General features: G+C 45.4%; 1 protein-coding gene across 1 annotated transcript; it reads right to left on the reverse strand.

Annotated features, from left to right (window-relative positions):
* Positions 1 to 4,499: 4,499 nt before the first annotated feature.
* On the reverse strand, positions 4,500 to 9,909 carry ADRB3 (adrenoceptor beta 3). The gene has a single exon (XM_023494713.2). The coding sequence runs from the start codon at positions 9,670 to 9,672 to the stop codon at positions 8,365 to 8,367; it is 1,308 nt and encodes a 435-aa protein (XP_023350481.1). The 5' UTR covers positions 9,673 to 9,909; the 3' UTR covers positions 4,500 to 8,364.
* Positions 9,910 to 10,141: the final 232 nt, after the last annotated feature.

A 10,141-nucleotide genomic window follows, 5' to 3' on the forward strand; every position in this document is an offset into this window, starting at 1 on the left:
AGCCTGAAATAAAGTCCCTGCATTAGTAAAGCTTCTACTTGCTCTTTCCAGATTATGCCAGCAGGGGACACTAGGTTCACCCAGCGTTTTCAGAGGTACAACAAAATATAAGAATTAACAAAGAACGGTCTTTACCCTGCACACAACCAAAAATTTGCTCTAGGTGATTCTCTTTACCCTCTCTGTGATGAAATGTTCTCTTTTCCAACTGTGGGTGCAATTTTTGCTCTTCTTGTATATTTAAGACATAGGAGAATGCATGGTGAAATGGAAGGCACATTAAATTTGAAATCTGAGAGACTGGTTTTGGATCCTGATTTGACTACTTACGGTTTCCCCACCACCATGGAAGGAGTTAGGGACTTCTTAGCTGCTCCATCTGGAAAATCTGCATAAAATGTTTTGGCCCTCCTTTCCTACCAGAGAAATATGATTTTTTTCTTTTTCTTTTATGAGGGGTTTACAGTATCTTATTATAAAGTTTGGTTAAGTATTTGATCATAGGCTCTATGTCATCTGCTAGCCTTCCCACATCCATCTGACTTCCACAAAACTTCCCAAAACCTGCTTTTTAATTTCTCATGCTTCCCTGTGATATATGGAAAACTCAATGGTGAAAGTTGTGATGTGGAAGAGATAACTGTATGTCCTATGTGACTTTGCACAAGTCATTTATTCCAGTCAAAAAAAATGTAACTGAGCAAAAATATTAAATAAATAAGTCAAATACAAGTCATTTAACTCTCCCTAGGCCTTTGTCACCTTTCCTGTGAAATGAGCTGGTTGAACTATAAGACCATTATGGTCCCTGCTTCTTCTAAATCTACAATTCTTTGATTTTCCGGAAAGTTTTTCCCAGTTGCCTCATTGCTCCAATGGCACGTCCTATCGTGGAGGACCCCTTGGGTTTTCAAAACTTAGATCCAAACAAGCCATATAAGCTTTGAGTTGAGGCTTAAGAACTAGACTATAACAGGAGAAAATGTTAACTGGAGAATTGACCATCTGGTAATGAAATATTTTCCCCATGTAATTCATGAAACAAATGTGTAACAGGAGGAAAATTGTAAATTTTTTGAAGCATCAATGTAAGAAGTAACATTGGAATATTATAAAACTAAAAAGACAGGATTCTGGGAAAGGACTATTTTTTTTTGGGGGGGGGGAAGGACAGAAAAAAAAAACCCTCTAAATCATTAGCATGAGAGCATAGAGAAACCAGTGTAACTAATAATCCACAATACACACATGTACATATGCATGATGAGGATTCGATCCAATCATTGTTAGCCACTATCAGACAGTCACCTAGAATTTCTTAAGCACCTATTATAAGTCAGGCACTGTTCTAAGTGTTGAGGATACACAAAAACAGTTCCTGTTCTCAATAAGCTCACACTCAAATGCAGGAGACAACATGCAAACAACTGTACAAACCAGATACATACAGGATAAATTAGGGGTCATTTCAGAAGGAAGGATTAAGATTAAGAAGGAAGGGAAAAGGTGGATATGAGGAATAGTGTTGGGGGGGAGGCAAGGGGGGTGGGGTGGACCAAGTATTACCTCTTAGATAATAAAGCTTCATCTCCAACTCTTAAGATTTTTTGCTATCTGTGCCCTGACTCTCCCACTATGCCTAGTGGGAGATTCAAGAAGAAATCTTCATGGGGAATCAAACAAGGAAGTTAGCTGGATCTGAACACTGATGAGCAGGCTGTGAGCTTGTAGTTTAAAATGCCCATGGTTTATGTAGATTTATTTTGTATCCTGAAACTTTGCTAAAGTTGTAGATATATTTCTAATAGTTTTTTAGTTGATTCTCTAGGGTTCTCTAAATATACCATCATATCATCTGCAAAGAGTGATAATTTGGTTTCCTTACTACCTACTCTAAATCCATTAATCTCTTTTTCTTCTCTTCTTGCCAAAGCTAGCATTTCTAATACAATATTGAATAGTAATGGTGATAGAGGGCAATCTTGTTTCACCCCTAATCTTATTGGGAATGTAGTTTAAAAGGCCTTAACCTATCAAAATCCCCTGGACTGGCCTTAGATTAGGAAGGATGAAGAAATTGGGTTTTATACCACTGATGGCAGATCAGACCAGCCTGGAATGAAATAGTACCTCACTGAAAATCTCTTTCCTTTGTCATCTTGACAAGCAACTTTCTATGCCCTTATTTCTTCTTATTTTACCATTTCCCTCAAATTTCTTAGTGGATTTTTTTAACCTCAACTTTTTTTGTCTTGAATGAATTGAAGGAAGGTTTCTAGGGTAGCCCAATTTTCCAAGTCAGGACTGGTGGCAATAGGAGACTGAGGGGAAAAAATATATATTTATACAGAGTTTACAATGTGCCAGGTGCTATGTTGTATCCTTTACAAATATTGTTTCATTTGATCCTTATTAAAAACCAAGGAAGGGAGATGCTAGTATTATTCCCATTTTACACATTAGGAAACTGAAGAAAACAGAGGTGATTTGTATAGCTAGTAAATGATCCCAACTTCAGGGTTCTATACTACTTAGTTGGCGTTACAAGCCCTGGGAATCAGCTGCAAAAACTATTCCTCTCAGAAGCATGACTTCCTAGTGGATTGAGGGAAAAAATATCCATTGAACTTTTTTTTCTAATCCATTGAACTTTGAATCAGAAAGTCTAGGTTTGGATCTAGCCTCTTGCTTCTAGTTGAGGGACTGAGCAAATTCATTTCTTCTCACTAGACCCACTTCCAAAATGTTGGGCCTGGGACTAGCTGATCGGTTCTAAATTTCCAAGACCATTTATTCTTCTTTCCATTCTCTAAGAGGCAAAAGACCAGAGGAAGAACAGCACTCCACCTATATTATCATTAAGGAAAAAATGAGATACCACCATGACATTTATTTCGAGTTTCAGTTAAGTAAAGGAATTATAAAGAATTACAACCCAATCTGTTGTTCCTTCTGTTAAACAGGACTGGAAATTCCTACCCTCACCCTCACCCCAGCATCAGTTCCCCCCTCCCCTCCAAGAACTAAGAGCAAATGGCCTGAGGCAAGGAGATATACCAAGGACATTTTGTGTCTTCAATCACTGGTTGGCTCTCATTCCTCCCCCTCAAGCCAAGCTCTGTTTGTCTATGCACAGAAATACAAACACACCTGCCTTATTAGTGAGGCATCCTGCAGAGAGTATAAAGATAGATCCTTTTTTTCCTGAGAAGTATTCAGTGGGGAGCATATTTTTCATGGATATCCCCAAGCCACATTCACGGAATCCCTATTTGTGTGGCTCATAGGGTGATAGGCACTATGGGACAAAATATAATAAGACACTTTCCTCACCCTCCTTCAAGGGTTCCTAACCTGGGATCTGTGGATTTAATTTTTTTAAAAATATTTTCATAATCATATTTCAATAGAATTAGTTTCCTTGTAAACCTAAATATTTTTCCATGAATTTTAAAACATGATTCTAAGAAGAGGTCCATAGGTTTCAGCAGACCCCCAAAGGAGTTCATGACACACAAAAAGGTTAAGAATTCTTGTTTGAGCATTCCCCCTCCCTTCACTTTCTGGTCAGCAGCCATAGTAAGAAGTCTTCGGGTAAGACCATTTTATCCCACCTAAAGCAAAAGCTCTTGTGATGATCAAGAGTTCTCATACCCTTGGCACTTATGGTTCTTATTCAGTTGTTTCAATCATGTCTGACTTTTTGTGACCCCATTTGGGGTTTTCTTGGCAAAGATAATGGAATGATTTGCCATTTCCTTCTTCAGTCCATTTTACAGATGAGGAAACTGAGGCAAGTAGAAGTGATCTTGAAATGAGACAGCCCTGGGTATAAGTCCTGCTTCTGATACTTAACACAGCTAGTAAGTGTCTGAGGCTAGATTATCCACTGCCCTGGGCTGACCCTTGTCTAAAATTGCTTGCCTGAGGGAATATCATTGTGGGTATAACTGCAGCTGCAAAACTTTTGTCTGAATTCCATCAATGTTACTCTTTCTTCTTGTCACATCTCACCCTATATGTATTTATCTACTGTCTCCCCCTACTAAAATGCATGCCCTGAGGGCAGGGACACTTCTGCATTTATATCTTTAGTCAACAACATGTATTTGTTAGACTGGACCTGTAATATCCATATGGGACATTTTTGGGGGGAGGGGGACTAAGGTGACTTGCCCAGAGTCACACAGCTGGGAAGTGTTAAGTGTCTGAGAACAGATTTGGTTTTTTTTGGGTTTTTTTGTTTGTTTGTTTTTTTATAGGGATTGGGAATTTAATGTAATGGTTTTTAGTCATCTCCCAGAGTTATTTTTCTGGGCATAGCTAGTTCAGTTCATTACTGCTCCATTAGAAATGATTTGGTTGATCTCATTGCTGAGGATGGCCTGATCCATCAGAACTGGTCATCATCTAGTATTGTTGTTGAAGTATATAATGATCTCCAGGTCCTGCTCATTTCACTCAGCATCAGTTCGTGTAAGTCTCTCCAGGCCTTTCTGAAATCATTGAGGACAGATTTGAATCCAGGTCCTCCTGACTCTTCAGGGCCAACACTGTATCCACTTTGACATCTAGCTGGCCCATATGGGGAATTTTCAGTGAGGAAGCTCCCTCCACCAAGACAAACTGATCCATTTACAATTTGTAATTTTAGAGGATATGGGGCAATATGGAGTTATGTGAGTCTTTCAGGGTCACCTAGCCAGGAGATGTCAGAGGACAAACTTGAATCCAAGGTCTCCTTGTTGCTGGAGTTTAATGCTTGTAGAATGAAAGATTGCTATCTCATCTTGAGTGCCCCTGATCATCTAACCTGACATCCTCATTTTACATTTTAGGACATGGAAATTTAGGTGATTTATACATCACACATAAGTATCAGAGTCTGTCTCCTGACTCCAAATTCAGCACTTTCTCCTCTATACCATGTTACTTGCCAACAGGTTCCTTGGTTCTGCTCTTGACAGAGGGGATGAGCCTTTGGAAAACTCACTTTCACTCCATCCTCTACTCCATCCTCACTTCCCTAGGTACTTTCCCTCTCCCCCCCCAAAAAAAAAAAAAACCAAAGTGAATCATTAATCTCACTAGTGGCTGCAGTTCTCTTAGAAGGCAACGTGAGGCCCAACAGGCTCTTTCCAGCTGGTCTGTAAGTTTTCACATCCCTCCGTTCACGGATTGGATGTTTGACTTCCACCCTTTAGATTGCCAGCAACGGGTTCCAAGAGCAGCTTGCTCCCCACCAAGGATGTAAATCTCTCTCTCTTTGCAGCTGGACCATGGATTTCTGGAGAAGTGCCAAGAGCTGCTGCCTCTTGAGCTGTCAGACACAGGGGTGACAATCCCCAGATGGAGCCCACAAGTCTAAACATTCAAACCTGGGTCTGACAGCTAGCACAGAAGAGAGCCAGTGGACCCCTGGCACAAGGAACTCGTGGACAATATTCAGGACGTTTCTACTAATGTGAGCCTCTCCAAATCACCCTTCTCCCACTCCCAAGTCTACTGGTTTAGGAGGCAATATGGAGTCTTTACCCTCCCCTGGGCCAAACCAAAATCTTCCTCCTATTCTCAATAAGAGCCATCCTTCAAAGGCCACCAGAGACTTTGCCAAGAAACCTTCCAGGGTCTCCAACTCCAGAGATGGAGCAGCGCTTTGAACAAAAAGGAAACAAATCATTCTTGGGAGATGTACATCCCAACTAATGAAACTTAGTTCCCTAGGAAATGATTAGACAACACAATCCAGATCTCATTCATACTCTAATACCAATATACAAACGTCTAACATCCTGGAACACAGAAACCATGGCTTATTCTTTTTTTCCATCATCCGCAGTGCTTTGCATGTACTCAATAAATGTGTTGATCAATTATTCTATAAACTAATGTGGACAAAATCTGTTGCAAATGTCATCAAGCAAGAGGTTTTTCCCAAATTTACAAAAAAAAAAAAAAGCATCAGAAGCAGACTAGGGGACCTAGGGGACCTTGAAATAAGGAAGCTCAAGGTATAAGTCCTGCCTCTGATACTTAATTAATAGTGCAATTATGGACAAATCAACTAAACTCTCAAGATCCCAAAACAACTCGAAAACAACGAGTTACAGACAAATTGTAGATCTGGAACAGTGAATGGGAATTTCTTCACTAATAACTCTCACATCAATCAAATCATAGATCCAGACCAAAGAAGTTTAAAAATAAGCATAGAAATGTTTTAAAGCATAGTTTTACTTTGAAATAGATAAAAGATTTCTGTAGGCAATAGGGAATGGGGATAGGGAGCAAAGATGATGATCAGGACATATTTACAGCATGATACATCTTCTCTCATTGGCTTATAACAATGCACTATGACCCAGCTATACACATAAACACATATATACTAATAAGTATGGTGTTATACAAAACCACTTCCTGGATGTCCTGGGTTCCTGGTACCCACCTCAGGCTCACAGCAAGGTGGGCAAAATATACCCTGAATTGGGGTCCAACTAATTTCTATACTAAGGTCCATCACTTTGCTATTTAATCATATTTCAAATGGAGAAGCCCTAATTTCTGAATAGTCCCAGGCTCCTTCGCCAAAATAGTTTGTGGCTTAACTTGAAGATAAAAGTTTGGAGGGATTTGATGAAAAGGGGAGGAAGGTTGGTTATGAAGATTATCTCTAATTTACTGGATGTGTTGGGAGCTAGCCCAAGATAAAGGAGTAAGTAGGGGAAAGAGGAACATGAATCAGCGGCAGGAAGGAAAAGGAGTGAGAAGAAAGGGGCAAGAAATTCGTTTATGTAGTGACATTTATTGACTCGATTTTAAAACAACAGAATAGGTTCACCTTTTTATAAACACGAGAAGTTTATAGAAACTTTCAAGGGCGTACCCTTCCCACATGCACACACACACAACAATAGGAGTCCCTCTGATAGTACTGTGAGGTAGATATGAGTTGTTCTCTCTCCAAAAAAATAAGGGTAAATGAGGCTTAGTGGTGAAATGAAGCTAGGAACAAAATCCAGACTTTTGGATTTCTCCTATCCCTTACTCTTACCACTGGGCAGCAGCATGTAGGGAATATTCCTAAAGGCTTGAAAACTGCAAAAGATCCTCTGAGTTGCCACCATCTCCTGATCTAGGAAACTGAAGGAATGGAACGGGGATGCTCTCGTTGTCCTGAGATCCGATTATGCAGCACCAACGTGAGAAAGATGGGGTGCCCCCTACATAAATGCTTATCCCTACTGCTCCTGGGACTAATGAGGGCAGATTGAAAAGATACACCCCCTTACTGAGGTAGTGATAGGTTATATTCCGTGTAGGTCGGTGCTTTGGCAGCTGACTCCATTTTCTCTGTAACATCTGGAAGGAACTAGGAAGATCTACTCTCTCTCAACTAACAAGCTCCTTTACTTATAGCAACAGATAGCTGGTCCTGGAGGGCACAGGGTGTAAGGCAAGGGCGTAGCTCGGGCAGTTTCACCACTCCACAGACCCCCGTCTCTGACACAGTCTGACCGAGCTCCCCGGATCTTTCAAGGGGTCTGGGTCAATGAACAACTGCAGTTTCGGTCAGCTGCAATCCAAGGCAAGGAACTCCTCAAAAAGTCCTGAAAGGCATAGACATCTTGAGTCTGGGGAAAGGAGGAAAATAGGGCACTGGAGATGGAGAGGGGAGGGGGGGAGGGATGTAAAAAGGAGTAGGGACAGGTGAATCCTGGACGGGATTTAGGACAAAATCATTAAATAATGAGTAATGCCTAGAGAGATGGAGTCATTACCACTCCCTAACCTTACACCTCCACCCTGTCCCCTCCTCCTGGGGAAGAATTTTCACTCTCACTAACTCTCCAAGCAGCCTGTGGGCAGGTTCGCTCCGGATCTGCCAAATCTTTGGAAGGGCAGAGATGGAGGCTGAAATCATCTGGGCTTCAGTCCTGAGAGAGCTGGGAATTGGCGCTTGTACTGAAGGCAACGATCTGCGACCCGAATTGTAGCCACCACAGCCCCGCCGACCCTACCCCACCCTAGAGCTCGAAGTTGGGTAGTAGCCCTTCGTCCCAGGATGGGGCACCGCCCTCCCTCTCTGCACTCCAGCTTTCAGACGGCTGAAGAATGCAGTGTTCCTCCAAGGGCCAACTCTCCCTCTAGCCCCAGATTTACAATAGATAAGAATTCCGAGTTCCCTACTTCTGAACCCCCTTTTCTAAGCAGATTCTTTCGCCCCTCGATACTTCTTCACCTTTCCCTATCCTGACGCGTTCCCACCCCCCAATCTTCTTTTTTAAAAAGTTTCTAGCGCAAGGCACAAAGTATCCTTCATTATCTCAGTACCAGGGCCCTTCACTCCTTGGTACCTACCCCTCAAGCTGTGGGCACTGGGCAGTCTGAGTCACCTCCCGCTGTCCCTCCCACAGAGAGCGTCCCCTGCCGCCTTGCCTCACGGCCTTGGTCCCCATCTTCTACCCCCTGACTCTGGGCAACCTTGACCGCACCCGCGACTCCGGAGGTTGGATCCGGGGAGGCTTCAGGAGTCCGGGGAAGGCAACGGCGGGGACACGGGGAGCGCGGCCGAGCGTACAGGCGGCGGCCGCAGCGGCACAGCAGGCGGCGAAAGGCGCTGCGAAAGTCGGGGCTGCGGCAGTAGATCAGGGGATTGAAGGCAGAGTTGGCGTAGCCAAGCCAGTTGAGGGCGAGGAATGCCGAACTGGGAACCAGCGCAGGCCCCCCGAGGGCGCGCACCACGTTGGCCACGAAGAAGGGCAGCCAGCAAAGGGTGAAGGTGCCCATGATGAGACCCAGGGTACGCAGGGCCCGGTGCTCCCGAAGGGGCAGCAGGCGCGCTGGTCGGCGGCTGCAAGAATGGACCCTCCCAGGACGGGTGCAGGGCGTTCCTTGGGAAGGGGGCAGCGGGGAAGGAGGGGGCTCTTCTGGGGGGAAGCGGCCGAGCTCCCGACGCAGCTGGCGCAGCTGGCGAGTAGCCACAGCGAAGACCCGAGCGTAGACAAAGAGCATGACGAGCAGGGGAAGATAGAAGGAGACGGTGGAGGAGAGCAGGGCGTAGGGCAAATTGGAGGCGAAGGCGCAGCAGAAGGGGTTGGAGTGACAGCTCTGTGCCTCGGCGTCGGCTCCTACGCGCCACCACTGGCTCATGATGGGCGCGAAGGACACTGCGGTGGACACGACCCAGACCAAGACGACAGCCGCTCGGGCGCGGGGCTTGGTAACCAGGGCGCCGTAGCGCAGTGGGTTGGTCACTGCCAGGTAGCGGTCCACGGCTAGGGCGCAAAGAGTCTCGATGCTGGCGGTCACACACAGCACATCGATCGAGGTCCACAGCTCACAAACCGTGGCGCCGAATGGCCACTGTCCCGTCAGCGCCAAGGTGGCCCCCGGGGGCACCACCAGGAGCCCCACCACCAGGTCAGCCGCAGCCAGTGAAGTCACGAACACGTTTGTCATGGTCTGGAGCCGTGGGGTCCTGGCGATGGCCACGATGACTAGTAGGTTGCCTCCCACGGTGGCTAATACAGCCAGAGCCAAAAGCGCCCCTGCTACCGCTGCTGCCCACGGTGCCGCGGACAGCCCGCTAGTGTTGGTGACGGCGGACGCTACCGTTGGGTGGTCTGGCCACTCGGGCAGAGAGCTGTTCTCATGGGGCCACGGAGCCATTCCCGACCGAGGCGCAGGGGAGGGAAAGAAGGAGAGGGGATTGCCGAGTTCACCCAGCTTAGGGGAGGGGGTGGCAGGGCGTGGGAGAGGCTCCCCTGGCCTGGGCCATCTTCCCCGCCGGACTGGGGCCAGCAAAGCTCGGCCTTCCCCCCCGGTGCCACCAGTTCTGGGAGGAGTGGCGGCCCTTAAAGGGGCAGCAGCCAATAGTCCCAGGAGGGAAATAAAGGGGTGGAGATAGAGAGAAAAGGGGGGAAAATGGGGGGAGGGAGATGGAGGGGAGAGAGAGAAAGAGAAGGAAGGACTTGTCTTTTTTCGTTTGCTAATCTGGAGCAATTCACTCTATCTTTATCTATCCTGTTTCCTTTTCTACCCCAATTTTGTACTATCTCCCCAACTTTGTGCTGCTTCCATATACCAGTAAAGGCTTGGGCTCCACAGGGAAAATTTGGTATCCCTTTCACCAAGGAGG

This window comes from Sarcophilus harrisii, chromosome 2 (genome assembly GCF_902635505.1).
Source record: "Sarcophilus harrisii chromosome 2, mSarHar1.11, whole genome shotgun sequence".
Classification (NCBI taxonomy): domain Eukaryota; kingdom Metazoa; phylum Chordata; class Mammalia; order Dasyuromorphia; family Dasyuridae; genus Sarcophilus; species Sarcophilus harrisii.

Bases quoted from the DNA above. Each gene is read 5' to 3' on its own strand.
- ADRB3 (XM_023494713.2), bottom strand. From the start codon at position 9,672: ATGGCTCCGTGGCCCCATGAGAACAGCTCTCTGCCCGAGTGGCCAGAC.